This window comes from Cyprinodon tularosa, unplaced genomic scaffold (assembly GCF_016077235.1).
Source record: "Cyprinodon tularosa strain WSP-4 unplaced genomic scaffold, ASM1607723v1 ctg225, whole genome shotgun sequence".
Taxonomy (NCBI): domain Eukaryota; kingdom Metazoa; phylum Chordata; class Actinopteri; order Cyprinodontiformes; family Cyprinodontidae; genus Cyprinodon; species Cyprinodon tularosa.
Window position 1 is genome coordinate 732,501 of NW_024038839.1, and position 23,822 is coordinate 756,322.

Below are 23,822 nucleotides of genomic sequence, written 5' to 3' on the forward strand. Positions count from 1 at the left end.
ACTTTGACATCATTAGCTGGTTTATTTTACAAACTTAGGATTCTTATTTATTTAAGATTTCAACGTTTTACTAATGTGTATTTTTGTGTTAGTTCCATACCTGAAAACTTTTATGTTAAACCAAAAGCAAACAAATTGTTATATATATATATAGATACAGAGGCTGCAAAGTAGGAAAAATATTTGCACATCTGGCTTAAAGTAATACTTTATTATAATCCTTGAAGAAATTAAAGTTCCTTTGACTTAACCGAAATTTAGATAAAGGTCTAAATGTTTGTATTTGTATTGATATTTATATTGATTTAAATTTTTGATTGTAATTTTAAGGTGGAGGCTTTAAAATAAGCCTGAATGGGTTTTCTGCTTCTCTATGCGCATATACATATTAAATCTTTTTTTTTTAACCATAAATAACTAAATGAAATGAAATTTAAACAAGCTATTACACAACTAGATAATTTTTATTTTTTATATATTCCATTTATTTATGTGAAACAGTTTGTGACTTCTATCTTATGAACTGAACATACATCATCATTTTATTTTTAGGGCCTCAGAAAGTAGTTAGATAATTTTCAGGGTTTCCAACATTAGGATTCTTAGTAATTTAATTAAAGTTAAGTGGAATGTTAGAATGTAGGGAAAGAAAGGCGTCTGCTTTTAACTGGATGCATGTGCTTTGTCTTCCATAGATATGTGGACTGGGGTTCTAAAGAAGCATCGTTTCCCAGGTGAAAAGACGCCGAAAAGACCTTTATCTTTATCTTTAACGTGTTTTTTAAATATATTTTTATGTGTTTAAACAGAAAAGTCGAGCGCCATGATAAGAGAAGCAAAGAGGAGAGTAGTTCTCGCTCCCGCAGCCCCCGCCCCCCCCGCCGCAGGTCTGTGGGTCAAAGGGACGAATCCAAAGGCAGCTCCCGTTCCCGCTCCAGAAGCCCTGGGTACCGCCGTAAAAGCTCCTGTTCTGGCTCATACACCCCAGCCTCGTATCGTGGGTTGAAACGGGTTAAATCAAGGAGTCGGTCATCTTCCAGCTCAGACAGCTCGTCGCAAAGTCACAGCTCTGAGGACAGAAAAGACAGACGTAGGAGCCGGTCCAGATCACCTCGCAGCTATAGAAATACTCACAGGTCTGTTAAAGCGAAGGTAGATGGGGAACTCTTTCAACCGTTGGTTTATAATTACATCTGGGGCATCATATTCAAGTTTGGATGGCTTTAACCTCTAGAAAAAAAACAAACCCAGCTCACTTGTTTCTCTGTTAGGTCTAAGTCTCGGTCTCCACGCTGTGACAGGCCCACCTCCTCTTACCATCGCTCAAGAAGCCCAGGAAGACGTTATTTATCCTTTAGAAGAGTTATGGAGCAACGCCTTCAAAGACGGCCTTACCAGAGAGATCCGTCGCCAAGAAGGAGCGAAAAATGGAAGTCATCGAGAAGAAGCCGAGAGAGACGAGAGTCGTCAGAGACATCGGCCCCTCAGGATGAGGGGTCGAGCAACGTGGAGAAACTGGCCAAGAAAGTGCTGGAATCATCAGGTTGGACCAAACTAGGAATGAGCTTAGATAGCCTTATGTGTTACGGTGAATATTGTTGATTCATATTTTTGTGTTTTTTTCCCTCTAGCCGTCCAGACTTTGTCGGACCAGATAGACGTGGAGAGCTTCGTCAAAACCCTGGCCCCTGTCTTCCTCGCAGAGATCGACAAGCTGAAGTCCACACCCGGGTCGTCATCACCTAAAGATGGGGCGGACGGAGCAAAAACAAGAAGCGCGGCTGGTTCCGCCGCAAAGCTAAAGGTCTGATTACTTCAAACTAAGATTCCCCATTTTCAGACACCACAGGGGCCCCTTCTGACCCCCAGCATTTTGCATCATGTGTACACACATTCATCCTGTTTCAGGACTGCCTAGTATTTATCTCATCCATGTCCCCTTTAGCCTTGTCTCACTTTCTGCTCTGTGTTGACGAACGCTATACTGCTGCCACCATGTTTCACCAGGGGATGGATAGTTGAGGGTCATCTGCGGAGTTAGATATTCATCCAAACTGAGATCTTTCAGATTTACGTCTAGTCTGACCATCTTCCTCCCGTGTAGTTGCTGCACCTCACTGCATGGCTTGTGGGTAACTTCAAGCAGGACTTTCTTTCCTTAATTTCTATGCTGTGGCTAGGGTTGCCAACTCCCTGAAAAAAAAAGGGACACCTCATGGGCGTGCCAGGTGACCTGATTGCTTTTTTTTCCCCTTTGTGTGGGAATTTTTTTTTTTTGCATTGAATTAGATGCATATTTGTGAGTAACATAAATACACGGAAAACAAATTACTATCCAACAATTCACTTTAATATAAAATATCAAAACTTTGTTAAGTATCTTAAACTTAAGCCTGTCCTGCTCAACTTCAAACTGTAAAAATGAATATAAAACAGTAAATTAATAGTGCACATTTTTGTTGCAAAAGCAAACTTGTAAACATATTTGCGCCTTTAATGCAATGACAGTAGGCTACAGTTGTAAAACAGAAAGAATCATTAGCTAAATGCTACATTATTTCTTCCACTTGTTTTTCCTCTGAGCTCTTGCAGCAGTGAGTTGTTTGTCTTTGAGTGCTGCTCTGTTGTCTCGCGCTATCTTCTCCATGAGCATCAATTGGCTCGACCAATGGGATGAGGGTATTCTGGGTCGTTGCATATATGTATATCAACAAAGGACAGGGCCTGGGAACAAGTTTACCATAAGTTTTGTATCTAATGTGCCCTTGTTCTTCATTTTCCATTAGCTTTATAGTATTTTTTTACTGCTACAGCTAGCCAGGGCTTTCACTTCTGAACCCCAAAACCTCAAGCAAGGAAACGGAGACAACAACAAAAAAACAGACATAGAGTGATTAAAGACAGACTTAGCACGGAGATATAACGACATTCATCATCAACTTTATTTATAAAGTACTTTAACAACAACTAAACTGAGTAAAGTATTGTAAATAAAAATATAATGAGAAAAACAAAAAAAAGTTACAGTGTGTTAATAAAGCTAAACATATAGAAATAATGTATATAGAATGAAAACAATAAAATACAACACCATTAAAACAGTTAAGATTCATAATAAAAGAGTTGGGTTGATTAAGCAAAAATAACCAACATCAGTCATGCTATAACAGCATCATTCTTCTTCCAAGTGAAAAAATGAATGTTGAAAAAGATGTGAATTAAGGCTTCATTACCCAGAGGATCTCTGCCTTTGTTATCAGCCATTTATTACCTTTTGATGAATTAGATTATTAACTGTAAAGTTATTTTGCAATATTTTTTTATCAACAGTCTTCTGTTCCCAAGAAGCCTCCGTCGACTTTAAATGAGCAGAAAAAGTCTCCTGAAATGTAAGCTTTGTCTTGCTATTATGTCATTGAGAGTTTTAATTATTCTATGTTTATGTTATGGTTCTATTATTAATGATTAATGAATCTGTGTAATATTAATGTTTAAGTAGCAGCGTTTTTTGCTGCTGCTACTGTAAACGTTTATTGCTGCCGTGACCAAATTTCTCTGGTTCCTCACAGAGAGTCTGAGCCGTTGGACAAGTCGGTTGTTAAAAAAAAGGCAGAAGCATTAAAGAAAAAGCAGAAAAAGGAGAAAACTCAGCTGAAATGTAAGTGGGAGACTCTTCAGTGGTTAGAAAGGTTTATTGTACAGTTTTTCAGCTTGAATATTGTCTTGAAACTTTTTTTTTATCTGCTCTGAATGAGGATTGAGAACTAAAACCTTCTGCTATTTAGATGGCTATTACTTTATTGGAGCATTTGTATAAAATTGTCACAGTTACCCTAAAATAGACCAAATTATACTCTGATGTTTTTTTCTTTTTGTCGTGTTTAATGTAAACCAGATGTGGATGTGATATTATCTATTTACACTTGAACACCTTATCTTTTTAAAGCTCCTGTGAACAAATCTGCAGCAGCTACTGCACCAAATAAAAAGCCGACAGCAACATTGGCTACATGTGACCAGACTCCAGGAGAGCAGATAGAAAAATACTTGGATCCCGAAGACCTCTGTATGTAAATAGTACAGTTCTACTAGTAATGATAAAAAAAAAGTTTTTGTTCTTCAATTTTCTATTTCTTTGACTCCTCACCAGGTCCTCTTGAATTTAAGGATTTCTTATCACAGCCAGATGTAAGCGCTTTTCTCTTTTTTGTCATAAAGCTAATCATACTATTTAAATGTGACGTTTATAAATTTGTATTTTTGCTGCATTATTTACAGGAAAGCCGCAGTTAAAATGTAATTGTGTGTTCTTCTCTTCTTTTGTGATCTAATTTTATTGGTGTTTTAAATTGGTGAGGCATAACGAATTAGGCACACCTGTGCCTGTCAAAATGTAATTCAATTTAGTTTATTGATATAGCTCCAATTCACAACCCCTGTCATCTCGAGGCACTTTACGGAGACAATACAGTCAGATTGGGTAAAAGCTCCAATCAAGAAAAACCGATTGACCACATCAATACACTGACTTGCAAGACATGCTCCTCCTGTATGAGCTTGTGCCGATGATTTTCCATTAAAATTTGTAATTGACTCTTCAGTAATCCCAGACACTGAGAATGCATGCAGCGAGAGTTGAGAGGAAAAAGAAGAGAGAACACAAAGTTATGGATTGAAATAACTAATACTTCAGAATGGGAGAATAGAAAGAGAATGAAGCAGAATTATAAAAAGTGGTCCCTATGTCCTCTAGCAATCTAAGGTTATAGAAGCATGAATATAGAAAACTCAGTGAAAGTTCAGGTGAATAGTGTGTAACTGTGTAAACAATGAGACAGCTGGTCAGTGAAAAATAAATTTAAGGAAAGAAGCGATACAGTCTTTGTTATCTGTAGGAAAATGTTAAAAGCTGTTTTAAGGCTTTTGAAACTAAAGCCCCTGTCACACCTTGACGATTTATACCAGCGTATGCCTGACGTACAGAAAATCTGGCAAAATCGCTGGCATACGTTGGATAAGTTATGGGTACGTTTTCTATAAGTTATGAGCACGCTGAAACACGCTGGTCCAGGTCAGCATATGGCAGGTACGTCAAGAACCCAACGTATGCTAGCATTTGGGGGCAACAGTGGCGTTGGATGTAGGAGTTTGCCCTGAAATCGAAGGGTTGACGGTTCAAGCCCCGACTCCGACTTTCTACTGATGGTGGTCAGAGGGCCCGGTGGCGCCAGTGTACGGCAGCCCCGCTTCTGTCAGTGAGCCCCAGGGCAGCTGTGGCTACAATATAGCTTGCCACCATCAGTATGTGAGTGTGTGCGTGAATGGGTGAATTAATGTAGTGTAAAGTGCTTTGGTAAAGTCTTGAAAAAAGGCGCTATATAAGTACATGCCATTTACCATTTGCCATACATGGGCCATAAGTTACAGACCAAAACCTATGAGTAACTTGTGCACAACTTATGCATAACTTATCAAGAACTTATTTCCAATGCATATCAACATACTGAACGCCTTTCTAATGTTCTAGCTACATTTAATGGCATATTGGCAGCATTTTGGTATAAAAGGGGGGTCACAGCAGGAAACCATTAGACTTCATCCCCATTATAGGGTGAGTGAGAAGGTAAGTGTAATGAATCCTCCCTGCGTTCACGCCCATAGCCAACAAACTTCCTAGCAGACATGACGCTGATTCTCCTGCAACTGCAAACCTTCTTTCTTTCCTTTTTTCTTTTTCTTTTTTTTTTTTTGGCGGACGGTAATCAGCAGCAAGGTGCATTGCTGCCCCCCTCAGAACACTGGCTTGTGCATCATTTTATGGGCATTACGCTACCATCCGTTATGCATAAGTTAGGCTGTCGTTGGACATAAGTTCTGGACTCCTTACGAATACTTTATGTATATTCCAAATTTAGAAAGTTTAGGGTATGCCAGCGTTTTAGAAGATTCTTGGACGTCAGGCATACGCTGTCTAAATCAGCAAGGTGTGACAGGGCCCTTAGTTGCTAGAGGAGCAAAAAAATGCTCCAAGAGGGATTCGACAATGCATCTTGGAGATCACAAAGAACCCAGATCAATATCTTAGGCTGAGTATATCTTACTTACCTTAGATAAGTTTAACGTGATTACAATTGAAAATGAAAAAACCGGGAAAAATTCAAGTTAGGAAAGCTCCATTGGACAATCTTTGAGATCATATCAAAATAACATAAAAGCCTTTCTAACATTGATCAAAACACATGCAATATCCCCAGATTTTGGAACAAACTCATGGTAGGAGTAGTAGGATCCAACTGTACACATAAAGGATGTGGTTCATGAAAGCACAAGGAATAGGATGCACTGTACAAAAATCATGGCTCCCAAGGTTTTCTCACAGGCTTTGATAAAACCTTATTTGAATGGAAACCTGCAGCCAATGGTTACATTTCTAAGGTTAGTTCCCTACTCCTGCTTTGGTTGGCTTTACCCTGGACAGTCATTAAGTAACATGTGTATTTCTATGAATGAAGACAGCAGTTAATCAATATTGAAGTAGTCTGTGAATGTTAGGGGATGTTTCAACTGATTGGGGTACCTTAGCAGAAACCTGGCTTAAACAACACATTTTTGAATCTAAGAAACTTCATGCTCACAAACAACCCCCATGTGCCAATGCTTAGGTTTGATCTATGTCCTTATCAAAGTGGTCTTACATGAATGTTCTCTTTGCTAACATGAGTTCTGTTTTGATTATGTCACATTTTAAGACGAAGGAGCTGCTGATAACCAACCTTCCCAAGTATTCTGATGGCTGTTATAAAGAGGAGGACCTAGTCGACCTCCTCCGGCCTTTTGGGTTTAAAAACAGCAGTGACATTTTTGTGATTCCTCAGAAACAAATGGTAAATATTTTTGTGCAAATCTTTTATTGTACTTCCCCCCCCCCCACCCCCCTAGTTAAGTGCATGTGATGCATGTATCACAGAAGATTTGCTAAGTTCTCCTTGTTTCCTTTTAGGCTTTTGCTTTCATGCAGCATAAAAATGAGCTGAAGGATGCACTCCAAAGATCTCATGACGGCATCTTTTTCAAAGGATCTAAACTTTGTTTTCAGGCTTGCAGATTAACATCTAAGGTAAACACATGTGTTTAGACTGTTAGGACGGTTTCTGTCCCTCCAACTTTTAAAAGGTTACAACGCTTTTATTCAGAGAGTCATTTATACTGCCTTTTTTTAAGTATCTGAACTCTCTGTTTTCAGGATCATAGGAGACCCATTGCCCGATCATCGGTGAGTTCTGTATTTTCTCAGCTCTGTAATACAATACAAACAGCTCTGTTTTTCTCTATCTTATGCAATAAAGTAGTTTCTCACCTCATTTTGTATTTTAACCTTTTCTTCATGAGCGGGTAAGTTCCATCCAGGATGTCTGCAGCAATTTGTTTTTGGTTGTTTTTTTTTTGTTTTTGTTTTTTACACGAGTGTTTCTCTCAAATCTACAAGTACAGTTAATTTCCTCTTGGTTTTGTTAGATCCTGAAGATTATTTCTAAACTAAGCTGACTCATAAGAGGTGGATGGATGAGAAGAGAAAATATAGATATTAAATGTGGTCCATTCAGATCAGGATCAGGATATTTAAATAAAACATACTTCATTGCTGCAGGTAAATATTGTGAAATATTGATATAAACACATACAATGAACATTAGGATTAAGCTGTTACAGATTTAACCAAATCACAGGACATTAGAATAGATCAAAAGGCTACCAAAAAAAATCCAGAAATTTTGTCTGCCAAGGCTGACTGGGCTTCAAAGAGACAGAAGCAAACAAAATCAAGCAGAGATGCAAAAGGTAACTGTTAACTAGCTCTACAGGCGGCCCTGTCCAGGAAAAACACAGCCAGGCAGAAGAGCTTCCATGTCAGAGGATGAAACGGCACATCCAGTTAGTCACAGTTAGAGAAACAGGACTACACTAAAAATCAGGTCTAGCTCCAACATCTATAAACAAAGGTGTTGATGGAAGCAGCACAGCTGATATTTTTCTCCAGGATCGAGTCAAAGCCAAACAGGAACAGACCAGGCAAAGCTACTATAAGAAAAGCAGAGAGGGCATAATGTTAGAGGTTAAACTGATAAATACTGCAGAATGGGAGAATAGAGATAGAATGCTGAAAAGGGGTCCCTATGTCCTCCAGCAGTCTAAGGATATACCAGCATAAATATAGAAAATAACCCAGGATAACCTAACTATCTTGGATGAGGTATAAGAAATGTAGAGCTAAGGAGAACTGTCTGTCAGGACTGAAATTCTCCCAAGCTTGATCAGGCTATTAATGCTCCATGTCAACCCACATCTCTACCCACCCAGTGAGTAAACATACATCTATGTTTTTAACTATAATCTTTATTAAGAACTTTTTAACCTACTGTAGCCTTGAAAGTAGACAGGGTGTCTGCCTCACAGACTAAAACTGGTAGTTGGTTCCACAGGAGAGGAGCCTGATAACTAAAAGATCTGCCTCCCATTCTACTTTTAGAAATTCTAGGAACCACTAGTAAACCTGCAGATTGAGAGCGAAAGGAACAATCATATCTCTGATATAAGATGGAACTTGGCCATTTAAGGCTTTATATGTGAGAAGGAGGATTTTAAAATTTATTCTGGATTTAACAGGAAGCCAATGAAGAGAAGCCAGGATAGGAAAGATATGATCTCTCTTTTTAATTTTCATCAGAACTCTGGCTGCAGCATTTTGGATCAGCTGAAGGCTTTTAACTACAGTTTGTGGACTTCCTGATAGTAAAGAATTACAATAGTCCAGCCTTGAAGTGACAAATGCATGGACTAGTTTCTCAGCATCACCCCTGGACAGGATATTTCTAATTTTTTGCATTTTTTTTGGAGATGGTAGCAGAAAATTCTAGATACCTATTTCATATGGGAGGGAATTCATTTTTTCATATGGGAGTTGCAGCCTAGTGGTTAGGGCATTGCACTTGGAATCCAGAGGTTCTGAGTTCTAGCCCCACTCCCACAGACTGCTACTCTGGGTTCCTAAGCAGGAACTTTACCCCCACAATTTCAAAAAAGCTGACGCTGAGCTAAATGACAGGTCCTTTTAAAAAATAACCACATTTTCAATTGATTCCAATCCAAATGAAGTGGCTGTTAATTCATGGCCATAAGTTTCAGCCTCTACAGCAGGCCTCAAGGGCTGATATTCAGCAACTTTTAAATGCCCCCCTGTTCAACAAACCTGAATTAATGACTGATTTACCTTATTGGTTGCAGCCAGGTTCTTTCGGGTCCTGAAAAGGATCGAATTAATTGATTCAGCTGTTAAAACCGAGACACATCTAAAATGTACAGGTTCCTGACCCTCTAGGAATGGGCTCTGATTTATGACAAGCAGTCATTGTGATTCCACTAACTGTTTCTTCCTACCTCACTTTGGGTTACTCCCTACAGTTTAGCCAAATTTAAAAAGGTTTCACAATCCTGGTGAGAAAACAATGTCTTAAAACAGACTGTTCACTTTTTGCACTTGCATTTTTAGATTTTCTCATTGTATACTGTTATATTTACCCTGAATTTTCTGTTTCAGCTTGGCTTTTACAAAGCTCTGATGCAGTGCATCGATTTCGTAAGTAATATTCATCTAAACCCTTTAGAAGGTATTTGTTCTGAGCATTGGCTGTTTGCTCTGATGACTGACTACGTAATATTCCACAGTTGATTAATTAGAAACCATCAGCTGTAATGTCAAACAAATTTTTAGGTTTAACGTTCACCTGCTCTTCTTATTTTAGGATGTGGAAGATAACGAAGAAAGTATAATCCAAATTCAACACATCTCGCCAAGTGAGAGCAGTGACCTTAGGAAGGCTCTGAGAAACATTAGTTCTGTTAGGAACTTCCTCCCTCTACTAAACAAGGTACCAATACATGCACAGTCATGGCATATAGTACAAATCCTGGTTCTGCTGGAGGTTTTCTTCCTGTTAAAGGGGACTTTACATCTCCACTGTCACTATATGCATGCTGACTAATGGTGAATTGCTGTAAAGTCATCAACACAATGCTAGCAGCTGCCAAATGATGCTACATGTTATATATTGAGGAGTGAATTCTGCAATATGAATAACAATGCAATCTGCAGGGTTCCTTAAATAGAAAATGTTTTAGTGGAATAGAATAGGAAAAGATAATCCTTTATTAATCTGAAATGGGGAAAAAAATTGTGTTTTTTTTTTAAATAAGAAAAAATAATTCTGTAAATTTTTTTAAAAAACAACCTGAAATGTACAATGAGGAGGAGGAGTTGAAAATGTACAAAATGTGCATGTTTCAATTTTGCATGAAAAACAGCAACAGACAGTTTCTAAATACAAAATGCCTAGATATAAAAATGCTTATTGAGCTTTTTGGGTGATAGTTATAAAGCAGGCATCCCCAAAGTCGGTCCTCGAGGGCCGCTGTCCTGCAGGTTTTAAAGGTTTCCCTGATCCAGCACAGCTGATTTTAATTGAAAGCTGATTGACAGGCTTTTGTTTAACTGCAATCATCATAATCAGCTGTGCTAAAGCAGGGGAACATCGAGGACCGACTTTAGGGATGCCTGTTATAACATCTAACAGCTGCTCATAGTAAAGACCTGTGATAACTCCGCTAAGTGGCCCTAAGGTGCAGCAGTCTTTCACTCTTTTACTCAATCTGTTTGGATTAGTTAATTGAACTCACTCTCTAAAGGGTCTTGAGATGATATATTTTATAAATTGGACTAAAAAAATGACTATACTAAACTAAAAACAGAGGTTTATATCACAGCTAATATCCTCCATGAAATATTTACTAATGTCACCAGTTCAAGGTTTTTCTGATAGGATGCAACCCTAGAAGTGAAATGTGTTTAGGTCAGTTTTAAACACCTTTGTTTCTCCCCTGTGACTTGTGTGTATGTTTCAGGTTTATGTGGAGTTTCATTCGGATCGAGATGCGGATCGGCTAGGAGTTTGGTACAGCTTCTTGAAACCAGGCCGCAAACACAGAGTGAAACGCTTAAAGATCCCAAGGGGCCTCACAGTAGCACTGTGTGAGTTTCTGTTTCAAAAATCCTTTAAAATAAATATACTTATTTAAAAGTTACTGGTTAGTAAAAAGTTGTTAAAAACATTGAAAGTAATATACCAACTCAAATTTCAGAACATGTGAAATAAGAATGAACTGGAGGTAAACTCTCCTTATCTCTACAGCATTTCCTCCTCTTCGTCCTTGAGCTTTTTCTGTGGTTTTTCTCTTTTCCCTCTACTCAGCAGCTCCATGGTCAGCAACTTGTTCACATTTCACTTATATCTCCTTTCCACAACCCCCGCCTCTAACTGTGGCACAACACTGACTGACTTGACCTGTCTTTCATACATCTCTTTGTTTAAGATAAAAAATGAAGTCGTGCAGTTAAGGTCTCAGTGACGAAATTGCCATTTTTACTTTACTTTTTTACTCTCCTCACTAACAATATCACTTTAAATATGTTTGTGGAGGGATTTCTCTTTTTGATTTATTGATTGACTTTATTCATCTCGCAGTGGAGAAATTTACTTGCTACATCAGCTCAAATAGTCAAAGAAAAAGAATGTGCCAAAGGAAGAAAAAGGTGCATTGGATATATACAGTACCTCCACATATAATGTTTGTTTTTTTCTCTTTTTTTTATTGTAAGATCATTATACCATACGGAAGAGGATTGGGGCCACTGAAAAAAAAAAAAAAGTTAACTGTTTTTTAAATTTTATTATTTTAGTTTAACATAGGAAAAAAGTCAGAATTCTGACTTTTTTCTCAGAATTCTGACTTAAATCTCAAAATTCTGACTTTAATCTCAGAATTCTGACTGAATTCCGACAATAAAAAAGTCAGAATTCCTAGATTAAAGTCAGAATTCTGAGATTAGAGTCAGAATTCTGAGAAAAAAGTCAGAATTCTGATAAAAAAGTCAGAATTCTGAGAAAAAAGTCAGTATTCTGAGATTAGAGTCATTATTCTGAGATTAGAGTCAGTATTCTGAGATAAAAGTCAGAATTCTGAGAAAAAAGTCAGAATTCTGAGAAAAAAGTCAGTATTCTGAGATTAGAGTCAGTATTCTGAGATAAAAGTCAGAATTCTGAGATTAGAGTCAGTATTCTGAGATTAGAGTCAGTATTCTGAGATAAAAGTCAGTATACTGAGATTAGAGTCAGAATTCTGAGATAAAAGTCAGTATTCTGAGATTAGAGTCAGTATTCTGTGATTAGAGTCAGAATTCTGAGATTAAAGTCAGAATTCTGAGATAAAAGTCAGAATTCTGAGATTAGAGTCAGTATACTGAGATTAGAGTCAGAATTCTGAGAAAAAAGTCAGAATTCTGAGAAAAAAGTCAGTATTCTGAGATTAGAGTCAGTATTCTGAGATAAAAGTCAGAATTCTGAGATTAGAGTCAGTATTCTGAGATTAGAGTCAGTATTCTGAGATAAAAGTCAGTATTCTGAGATTAGAGTCAGTATTCTGAGATAAAAGTCAGAATTCTGAGATTAGAGTCAGTATTCTGAGATTAGAGTCAGAATTCTGAGATAAAAGTCAGAATTCTGAGATAAAAGTCAGAATTCTGAGATAAAAGTCAGAATTCTGATATTAGAGTCAGTATTCTGAGATAAAAGTCAGAATTCTGAGATTAGAGTCAGTATTCTGAGATTAGAGTCAGAATTCTGAGATAAAAGTCAGAATTCTGAGATAAAAGTCAGAATTCTGAGATAAAAGTCAGAATTCTGATATTAGAGTCAGTATTCTGAGATTAGAGTCAGTATTCTGAGATAAAAGTCAGAATTCTGAGATAAAAGTCAGAATTCTGAGAAAAAAGTCAGAATTCTGAGAATAAAGTAAATTCTGAGAAAAAAGTCAGAATTCTGACTTTTAAAGTCTGAATTCTGAGATTAAAGTCAGAATTCTGAGAAAAAAGTCAGAATTCTGACTTTTTTCCCATGTTAAACTGAAATAAAAATTAAAAATCAGTTAACTTTTTTTTTTTTTTTTTAGTGGCCCTAATCCTCTTCCGTAATACGGGGTTATTGCACAGGGTTTTTTATATAGATGAATATTTTGTAGAGAAAATGGTTATATATTTATATGCTGGTTTTATGAAAATGTTAACAAGGCACATCCAAAAGTAAGTAATACATTTTTTCCTAGAGTAAAATTTCATTCATGTAGTGTAATTTAGTCATCATGGTTATGTTCTGCTTCACTTTTCACAAAAACTCCTGTAAATCAAAGGAGACCCAACATAAAAGTTTGGGATCCACTGTAATAATTATACAGTTCATCCTCAGACAACACTAAACTAGATTTTGTCTTACTGTAATTTAACTCATTATCAATATTTTCTATAGGCATGTTTTCCTGAAATGTGTAATTATCACTGTTTTTTTCCCAGATTGTTGACCAAAGGTAGATCAGTTCCTCCACCTTTACGCCACAGACTCGCTCTCATTCTCATATTTCACTGACTTTCCACTCACTTTCCTGAAGCAGCATAGAAATAAAACCACGTTTCTACAATATTGTGCTTGTAATGAACTTGCTCTTATTTCTGCAGCACCCAGACTGCCTTCCCAGGCTCTTCCTGATGTAGCTGATGCTGTTCCTGGTGCGAGGATCCCAACAGCCAACTGTGGGGTTCCTTCTGGCACTGTTCCACCATTTTGGGTCACAATGCCGTCTCCCCCGTATATATTTCCCACCGTGGCTCCGTGGTTCAACATCCCTGGTAACAAAAACTACTGTCTGCTAAAGAAAACACACCTTTAGAATGAGTTGGACCGACTGAATGATGGAGCTATTTTTGATTCTCAGATTTCATGACGGTGAAGGAGATTGATGACATTGAGGTGAATTACTGTTTTTTTTCTTCTGTTTAAGAAAATGGAGTTTGCATGTTCTCCCTGAGTATGCGTGGGTTCTCTCCGGGTACTCCGGCTTCCTCCCACAATCCAATAACATGACTTTTATGTTAATTGGTTTCGCCTAATTCTCCTTGGGTGTGAGTGTGTGTACCTTACAAAGTATAAAAATAACAGAATAAGTGGCAGAGTTAAAAAATAAAATACTGTACTGTAAAGTGTTTTGACAAATATAACTACTGTATATATAGATGATAATAAATGATCGATAAACAGCTGTGGAGGTTTTTACAGTAATGGATATGTGATAAAATAGCAGCAACACCAGAGACGTGCAAAATGACAGCAGCGTGTTATTTAACTGACTAAGATAGAAACTGCAAAATCAGCCTGAATGTAACAACTTATTGAGGCAGTTGGGAACAGTGATGGTTATAAAGTCTTCTGGCTGCTGGGAGGAAGGATCTGTAATAACGCTTCCTGGTCCATTTAGGGTGCAGCAGTCTGTTAGTGAAGGAGCTCTGCAGTTCAGCACCAGCTTCATGTGTGGGGTGGGAGACATTATCCAACAGAGATGTTACTTTAGTTAGGATCCTTTTGTTTCCAACCTCCTGCATCGAGTCATTAAGTAAAAAATGGCTGCCTTTGTAGAGAAAGTGGTTATAAAATTATATGCTGGTTTTATGAATATGTAAACAAAGTAATAAGTTTTTGCCTAAAGAGTAAAAGTTATTTCATGTCGTTTAATTTAGTCATTGTAATAATGTTCTGCTTGACTTTACAGTGATTTAAAATTAAGAGAATATACAGAAAAAAGTACCAAGAACATTTATTTTCCCTTCAGTAAAGATCTTTAAAATAAGCTCACCTGTTATTAAAGAGTTCAAGTAGTTCAAGCCGATGCTGATAATCTAAGAATAAAGAAGATAAAGGGCCGTCCAAAGTATTAGCACTTTGACCAGTGATAATAAATGAGCCACAGGTGTTTAAGAAAACAAAAGAAACCTTTTTTTTTCTTAGCGTGTAATGTTTCTTATATTAAATGTCTGTTTTACTGCTTAATTTTCTGGTGTTAGATTATGCTGCTGTATTAAAAAGACATTTAATCTTAACGGTTTATTCAGTGGGTGGTAGTTTATAACCCAAAGTATTTAAAAATGTTTGAAATGCAATAATATGTGCTCCCTTTGTTGGTATATATTAACTGTTTTTCTTTTAACCCCATCCCTGCAGAAAGCTCGTCCTCAGGCCTCTAAATTCTCCACCATTATGCTGACTGGGTTTTGTGTATCAGTGTGGAAACGCATCCAAGTCGATGAGCTGGTGGGCCGTTATTTCTCTCCCAAGGACCCTGAGTCTTTGGTCTCCAATGTGGTCGTCCTTCCGCTGCAGAGGAGGGTGAGGAACTCTATGGCATGCTTTGCATCCAACAAAAAAACAACAACTACAACAATACCGTAAATAGAATAGAATAGAAAAACCCTTTATGGTCCCTCAGTGTAATTGTGGTGTTACAGCAGCAAAAGGTTATAGCTGAAGTGGTCACACAAATGTGGACCTTAAACAAGTGTATAAAAATAACAGAATAGGTGACAGAGTTAAGAAAATAAACAAATAAATGACTATACTTTACATTGTTTTTACAAAGACATACTGTGCATCTAGTGAATAATCAATAAACAGTTGTGGACATTTTTACAGTAGTGGATATGTGAAAAAATAGCAACAATACCAGAGATGTGCAAAATGCACACGGTCAAATAGCTCTAGGGAGACTAATTTGTTGTGGAATAAATATATATATATATATAGTTTTTCCAGTTTTATCTGCCGAGATTCAGATAAAAAAATTCAGATTTTTATAAAATAGAAAGTCCTAATTTTACTCAAAATGTTAATCGGGAGTAAAAAAAATTTTTTTTGCACTTTGTTTTATTTGCACATCGGAAACATTTATTCAATCCTCCTACACTGTTTATTAAACCTTACTCTGTGTTTAACAGTCTCCACTGTTTCCATGTCGTCTCCAGGCCTTTGTGTATTTCAGCAGCTGGGATTCCTGCTGCGCCTTTGTCCAGGAGCATCTTAAACATCCCGTTTCTGTGGAGGGCTCCCCTCTCAGCGTCCACTTTGTGTTAGAGGACACCCATCCAGGAGACACCGAGGTACTGGGACTGGCTGAAGCCTCAGAGCTCCTCACTCTGAACCATTTAACCTGCCTCTAATTTTGAAGGAAAGTAATAGCAGTTATAAAGATAACTCAAAGGTTAATAAATAGGTTATAATGGATCTTCTTGTTTCTGTGTTATGTTCCATTAAAGGAATAGTACACCCAAAACATGATTAGCCTTCATTTTCTACTCACCTCCATGCTGAACAACACTCTGGAGTACTTTTTTGATATCTCAAATGCATCTGGAGATCTGGGAGGCTTCTTGCTGTCTGCTGACATTCAAATAATGGAGGTCCATGGCGCCCGAGACAGAAAGGTCCATAAAAGTCCACAAAAACGTGTCAATATTCCTCCATACTGCTCGTCCAATGTAATCCAAGTGTCCTGAGTGGGTAGCATCCAGAATTTACTCGAAACGAAGTCATTTAGAATGTTTTTAGAGCATAAACAGTAGTGTATAGGATTTCCTAATAGCGCCCCCATGCGCGCTCACGATTCTACGGAAGCCGGCAGACCAAACCAGCGCATTCAGCTCGGCAAAGAACTCATGCTCTTCCTCAACACTGAAGTCCTCAGACATTTTTCTTTCGTTGTTTCTTTCTTTGCACAGGTAAACAGCACATTTCTTCTTCTACGCTTGCATTATCGGCAGACCAGACGCTGAATGCGCACTTTCTTCCGGTTTGGTCTGCCGGCTTCCGTAGAATCGTGAGCGCGCATGGGGGCGCTATTAGGAAATCCTATACACTACTGTTTATGCTCTAAAAACATTCTAAATGACTTCGTTTCGAGTAAATTCTGGATGCTACCCACTCAGGACACTTGGATTACATTGGACGAGCAGTATGGAGGAATATTGACACGTTTTTGTGGACTTTTATGGACCTTTCTGTCTCGGGCGCCATGGACCTCCATTATTTGAATGTCAGCAGACAGCAAGAAGCCTCCCAGATCTCCAGATGCATTTGAGATATCAAAAAAGTACTCCAGAGTGTTGTTCAGCATGGAGGTGAGTAGAAAATGAAGGCTAATCATGTTTTGGGTGTACTATTCCTTTAATACATGACCTTCATTCATCACTTTTAATTTGAGTTTATTGATCTCAGATTTAATAATTTTTCTTCTTTAACCTCTATTATTTACTCATGGGTGCGCTTAACAACACAGCATATTGTCCATGATCTGCATAAATGATAAAAATAAACAAAGATTAGCATAAAAGTTCTTATTTACAAGAAGAAACAGTTAAATTGATATTTGATAGTTTTTTTTTTTTTTTAGTTTAGCATCCTAAACCCTTGAGGGAGAAATTAACAGCATTCTGTTGAAACAGCAAAAAGATAACAGGAAATATTACGTTTTTGATTTTATTAGAAGACATATTTAGAAAAAAAAAACATAAGTAGGAGGAAGAAAATATCTTTATTAAAAAAGCAGTTATATTCTATAAATACTGAATAAATTGTAAAACAAACCTAATTCATTAATACTATGAAATTTAAGGTAATATAATGGAAATTATGCTAAATCAATAAGCAGATATGTTGAGGAAAACATCACTCACACTACGATTCAGTGAAATTTACAAATTAAAAAAAAATTATTTCTTGAAAGGAAGGAAGGAAGGAAGGAAGGAAGGAAGGAAGGAAGGAAGGAAGGAAGGAAGGAAGGAAGGAAGGAAGGAAGGAAGGAAGGAAGGAAGGAAGGAAGGAAGGAAGGAAGGATTGATTTTGGGTCTCAGGAAGAAATTTAGCTTCCTTTTGTGTAACCTCAAAGATGTAATTTTGTGTCTTCAGGAGACGATGTACCAGACTCTGATGAGATGGAGCAACTCTGTGAGTAATTACGGTAGTCTTTAATTCCAACCTTCCAACATCAGCCTTTTCTTCTTTTAATGATTTATGAATCTGTTTTTTTCCAGCATGTTTCTGAGCCTGAGTCCCTCATGCAGCGGCTGATCTGTGTGAATCAGTCTGAGGTCAGCGTGGGCCTTGTCACTGGCCTTCTGAAAGAGGTTGCATCCGTTGCTCCGTTTGTCAACTACCTGGTCCTGGCTGATCGAGTATGTCTGCCCAAACAATCTGAAGCTGCTCTATTTAACTGTTTTAACAGGAGATGCATTTTACCAGCTCAGGGTGTATTTGCCACATTTGGTCTCCACGGTCCAAAGCTGCCGTTCTACAGGAGTTAATACATCGATACAAACCCTGGTTCTGACCAAACACCCAGACTAAAAGCGCTACCAGACTCTGGTTCAGTTAGTTTCTGCCTAAATAAGAACCATCCAACCTTTTTGGACTTAAGATACCATAGCAGTGAGCATTCACTGCAAAACATTTCAATCTAAGTCTATTTCTTTTAAAGTAAGTGTTTTTTGTTGTTGTTCTTTTCTTGAATGAAGCAGGTAAGTTAGACATTTCTCAAATTAAATGAAAAAAATTAACATTTAAAGTAATAAAAAAACAACTGCAGCCTCTTATTTCAATATCAAATTATCTTATTTTAAGGCTAGAAATGTAGTGCTGAAATCATACTTGGTCCTCCATAGGTTGCTTAGCAAGTGTGCTGTGGGTCTGAAAGGTACAAATAAAATAAAGGATGCTCCTCTGGGTCTGTACTGTAACACCTGTGGCTTTGTGATGCTACTGTGATATAGCATAAAGAATAAAAATGTTAAAGCAAGCAAATGAAAAGAAGAAAGGTCCACCTTTGGTCTGGATCAGAGAATAGAACCAAATGACACCTCCTCTTTGTATGGCTTCACTCTGGCTTCACTCTTTGTATGGCAAAAACTTTATTTTTCATTTTTTATTTATATATTCAATAGGAAAAAACTGCTAATGTTCACACTCTAAATGGAACATCAAAATGAAAACAAGAAACATATTCTGTTTGTTTCTCACTAGTTTCCCTTCTCTATTTGCTCCAGATCTACATAGAAATGTGTGAATCCAGCGGTGCAGCTCAGCTGCTGAGCTCAAAGAGCAGCCTGTCTGAGCGGACCGGTTGGTGAGTTTGGTGATAAATGTCTGATTCGAGTTTCTCAGTGTTAACAGACTCTGAACAATTGTCTCTCTGCTCCATAGTGGGAAGGTTCAAGGCATCCGTCTGTGAGTATCTGAGCACTTTTTTTGTTGTATGCTGATGAACATTCTCAGTCATCCAGATCATAGTCATTCCTTAAAGGTTAAAAAAAATCCACTTGACTTGGTTTCGCCACAAAGCTTCCTGCAGAGGTAGCGAAAACGTCTTCAAATCACAAGTCCAGTGGATTTTTTTTTTTTTTTTTTACTTTTACGGAAATTTTTTTGTTGTTTTGTGTTTTTTAGATCATCATGTGTAAAATATCCATCCATAAAAGGTTTCAACAGTAAAACATTTCCAGCAGTTTTCAGTTTTTCGACCTTTAAGGTTTTATATCAATGTAACCTGTATCTACTTTTGCATGTTAATAGTTAAATGGTTTGAAAAACTATATTAACTCAGATCCTAAAGGAATATTTCCCATACATTCCAGGAATGTGTTTTTCCTATAAGATATGTTCCTGTTTTCAGTTTGAAGAACCAGGATCAGAGTTCAGAGGACTTTGAAGTTATCTCCTCAGAAGTTGCAATGGAGGCAGCAGTAGAGGACGCTGCTGCAGGAACCGTTGAAACTTCAGATGGTCATCGACCTGCAGATGGGGTCCAGTCTGGTTGCTCTGAAACCTCCTGGCTCGGTCCTGATAGTCTGAAGACCAAAGATGAAACTTGTGAGGAGCAGCAGAGGGGAGCAGGGGCTTCTGTCACTGAGCGAGAAGAATTTAAGGGAAAAGATCAGACAGAAGGTGAAAATGATCATACAAACCCTGAATTTCCTCATGAGACGTCACCTGAAGCTGAAAGGGGAAACATAGAGGAAGGGGAAAGGGGAAATAAGGAGATTGATTCAGCAGACGATCAGCCGGTGAAGATGGCGAAAGACTTGGAGGGCGGTGACAAAGAAGAAGAAGAAGTGACATTTCAGAAAGATCATGGAGCGACCAGGAGGAGCAGCACCAGGATCAAGAAGTCTAAAACCAAAGAAGAAGAGAAATCAACTAAAAAAACAAGGACGATGCATAAAAAATATCAAGAACAAGGAAATGGGGATCAGATGACGACGGGTGAAGAGGATGAAGCTCCAGCTGGATCAGCAGTAAAAGGAACATGTGGCGCTAAGGCGGAGAGAGAACCTGACCAGGAGCAGGGGGCTGAGCGATCCGGTCCAGCGGAGAAGAGAACAAAATCCCAAACAAATACAAAAAAACAGTCTAAAGGTGAAACTGGAGAAGAAGAAGAAAGGGGCTCTGAAGTGAGGAGAACATCTGTTAGATTGTCTTTCCAGAGGGACAACTCTGAATTCTGTTTTTCATCATGCTTTTATTTTATTTTCAGCTTCCAGTGGTTCTGAAGGAGGATGAGGAAATCAGGGCCGACACCCTGACAACTGTTACCAGCAGGGATGGAAACACCTCAGGTTTGTGTTTGGTTTTTAACCAGAGTTTATGTTTATTTCATGGTAACTAATTCTCCAGAGAAGGCTGGGTCATCTAGATCAGATATCAGAATTTAACACAGCTAAACTTTTATTTTTGTTAATGAATGTTTTGTTTTTTTTGTCCACCAAATCTAAAACATCATAAAATAAATCCAACAGTCCAATTAGGTTTATTGAGTTTATTAGATTAGATTAGATTAAAAAGATTTGTAATTTTGTATACACGTGTAAAACAAAAAGAAACTTCGTTTAGAACAGCTCTTTAGACAATATCATTTTTTTTAAATGCAGCCTTGAAAAATAGTAAAATATATATATATATATTAAAACAGTAATATTAATTTTTTTAGTTTATTTTATTTAAAATGATAAAATATAATTTATATAATTATTATTCTGATGCAGTCCTAATGCAGCCTTTAAGAGCCCATTACCATTTCAATAGAAATATAGTAACATTTTTTTTGTCTAAACTTTGACATAGTTTGTTTAATTCATGTTCTGCCCATTTTTACCTGATAGAGTCCGGTTTAGTCCAGTTATCTTGGGTTATAAAAGAACACAATCAGTCAACGAACCCTTTCTACCTTTTATTGTTTTTGTTTTTTTCATGATATCTTAAGTTTTGGATCAAAATCCAAACATTGCGGCAGCAGGTGAGATGGAGAAGATGGAGGAGAAGGAAGACAAGGTGACACAAACCAGAAAAAGAGGCCGACCCAGGAAGAAAACCAGGAAGTCACCTGGTAGCAAACATTACATTCAGCTTCACAAGGATCTCAGACTGAGAGAAAAAAACTAAGATTTATCTATATTGTATTTTTGTTAGCAGTGAGAAAATCTGCTGGAGGGGAAACTAAGAGAACGGAATTAAACAGAGAAGAAGAAGAAGAATTGAGGCCTCCAACGCCACAAAGTCCTGCTCATTCAGGAGGAGTCCAGCCAGAGGAAGAGATGGAAACGGGCACTGAAGCAGCTTCAGCTGAACAGCAGCTGCAGCCTGAAGGTTCTGACAGTCAGAACCTGGATGGAGGCTCCAAAGAAGACGGACAAACCACAGCAGACCTAAAAGGTTTGGATACACTGCGTTCTTTTTAAATCTCCCAAAATACATCAAAATATGACACAAATCTCTGCAAATGTTATTTTATATCTTATGTTTTAGATCAGACTCCAAATGCGGAGGAGGAGAAGATGGAGGAGAATGAAAGCAAAAGGAAACGAACCAGAAAAAGAGGCCGAACCAGGAGAAAAACCAGAAACACAACCGGTAGCAGAGCTCACAAGCAGCTGCACAAGTGATGTTTAATGCTAAAAATAAAAAAGATTCACCACTATTGTGTCTTGTTTACAGTAAGCACTGCTGCAGTAGAAAAGACTGAGGGGACTAAAGACAGAAGAGAAGAAGAAGAAGAAGAATCACAGCCTCCGGAGCCGCTTGATTCCTCCTCAGCTCTGAACACAGACACGTCGGCTTTATCAACAGAGATCCAGGAGGAGGAAAAAGATGCTGTAGCTGCTTTAACTCAACAGCAGCATGAAGGTCCTGACAATCAGAACCTGGATGGACGCTCCAAAGAAGAAGAAGGACAAACCACAGCCGACCTAAAAGGTTTGGGATGTCAGTACCAGAAACAAAACAATAAGTTAGACATTATTCACTTTTTGGATCGCGTGAATACTTGAGCATCAGTTTTCAAACCTCACCTCAGGTTCTGAACCAAATTAGCTCCAGACTTTGACTGGGTCATTTGAAATCTGTGCTGTAGATTATTTACAACAAAAATAATGCATTTGCTCTGTCATCATGACCTAATACATTATTATCTGTAATAGTGCCACCATTTACAGTTTTTGGCTTTTCATAGTCATTAAATTGTCTTTTTTTTTGCCACATTTATCTGAGGAACAGAACCCACATGTAAATTCTAGAGTTATGATCTCTGGAAAATCCTAGAGAAACACATCATCAGATCCATATATACGGCTTTGAGTTTCAAATTTTACACAGAATCCTGCAGGGAGTTAAATCTTTGGAGTTAAATCAAGGTTCTGCTTAGGAGAAGCAGCCCCGTAGCATGATGCTGCCACCACCATGTTCATTAATGGGCACTGTTCCATGAATTCAAACCCTGAAAAATATGCAAAGTATGCTATTTTTGTGTATCAGCACTTTTTGATGAATAAAATCTATACATTTATGTAAATTAGTGCTGAAACAGTCGTATTATTCATGATTAATTGATCATTGAAATAATCGTCAACTAATTTAGTAATTGTTTAATCGTTTAAATGGAGTTTAGAGACTGTAAAACATGCCTTTAGCTGAGAGAGCGACCCACTTATACCAAAGATTGTAAAAAGATATATTAACATTTTGCATTTAAGATTAGAAAAAAACTTTTACTCTTATCAGAAATGCTTTATCCTTATCTCCTCAAATGGAAAAAAATTAGTTTCGTCTAGTTTAATTGCGTAAAAAGTATTTTTTAAGGAACCTTTGGCTATCTGAGTATTAATCAATTAGCAAATTAATTGTTTCTATTTAGAAGAAAACCTTTATTGACTTCTAAAAGGTTAATTTATTAAAGCTTTATGACAAAAAAATCTGTCTAAAAAGCTTTTAAGCTTTAATTTCTTTAAGAAAAGATCATCTTCTTCTGATCTACCGGTAAGTGTATACCTGCCTTTTTTTTCTTATGTATCTTTAGCAGTTGTCAAAAGCCAGAGTGAGAACCTTGTCGAACCTGTGAGGAAGCGAACCCGCCGGTCTCTTTGTGGCGCTGATGATTACAACCTGCCACCATTCAGCCCAGACGTCTCCTTTGGTGAGACATCAAGTCACATTAGCTTACCACATTGAAATGCTTCTCTGCATTTTCATGTTTCTGCTCCCTCTCATCTGCAGGTAAGGAGTTTACGGTCCGTAAACTGGGATATTTCTGTTCCCTCTGCTCTGTTTTCTACCTGCTTGAGAACGCTGAAGAGGAAGAGCACTGCTGCAGCAAAACGCATTACGAGAACCTGCTGGTAAACACAAATACTAGCTTTAATGCACCGGATACACACAGATGGGAGAAAGCATGGCTTATAAATGCTTATTTGATTTTCAGAGACATTACCAGATGGAAGCAGAGCAACCTTCACCACCTCCAACAAGGAAGACCAGAAGCTCCCGCTGATCCTGATTAACTGGACGTGTTTTACT

General features: G+C 37.7%; 1 protein-coding gene across 5 annotated transcripts in view; it reads left to right on the top strand.

Annotated features, from left to right (window-relative positions):
* The window catches only part of LOC119784405, a 30,700-nt gene extending 6,878 nt beyond the window's left edge, over positions 1-23,822 (top strand). Inside the window, exons 3-32 of one of the 5 annotated variants that reach the window (XM_038286442.1) lie at positions 696-734; positions 810-1,139; positions 1,269-1,543; positions 1,632-1,804; positions 3,331-3,389; positions 3,570-3,658; positions 3,947-4,066; positions 4,151-4,188; positions 6,750-6,884; positions 7,001-7,117; positions 7,244-7,273; positions 9,596-9,634; positions 9,801-9,926; positions 10,957-11,083; positions 13,619-13,789; positions 13,876-13,910; positions 15,156-15,320; positions 15,953-16,087; positions 17,892-17,930; positions 18,017-18,157; positions 19,025-19,104; positions 19,182-19,205; positions 19,651-20,428; positions 20,512-20,593; positions 21,238-21,360; positions 21,444-21,686; positions 21,780-22,226; positions 23,326-23,442; positions 23,523-23,644; positions 23,728-23,822. In XM_038286442.1, coding sequence (XP_038142370.1) covers positions 696-734; positions 810-1,139; positions 1,269-1,543; positions 1,632-1,804; positions 3,331-3,389; positions 3,570-3,658; positions 3,947-4,066; positions 4,151-4,188; positions 6,750-6,884; positions 7,001-7,117; positions 7,244-7,273; positions 9,596-9,634; positions 9,801-9,926; positions 10,957-11,083; positions 13,619-13,789; positions 13,876-13,910; positions 15,156-15,320; positions 15,953-16,087; positions 17,892-17,930; positions 18,017-18,157; positions 19,025-19,104; positions 19,182-19,205; positions 19,651-20,428; positions 20,512-20,593; positions 21,238-21,360; positions 21,444-21,686; positions 21,780-21,916 — 3,850 coding nt within the window. In that variant the 3' untranslated portion in view covers positions 21,917-22,226; positions 23,326-23,442; positions 23,523-23,644; positions 23,728-23,822. The remainder of the gene's footprint in view (positions 1-695; positions 735-809; positions 1,140-1,268; positions 1,544-1,631; positions 1,805-3,330; positions 3,390-3,569; positions 3,659-3,946; positions 4,067-4,150; positions 4,189-6,749; positions 6,885-7,000; positions 7,118-7,243; positions 7,274-9,595; positions 9,635-9,800; positions 9,927-10,956; positions 11,084-13,618; positions 13,790-13,875; positions 13,911-15,155; positions 15,321-15,952; positions 16,088-17,891; positions 17,931-18,016; positions 18,158-19,024; positions 19,105-19,181; positions 19,206-19,650; positions 20,429-20,511; positions 20,594-21,237; positions 21,361-21,443; positions 21,687-21,779; positions 22,227-23,325; positions 23,443-23,522; positions 23,645-23,727) is intronic. The other 4 variants (XM_038286443.1, XM_038286444.1, XM_038286445.1 and 1 more) reach the window with 4 other exon arrangements.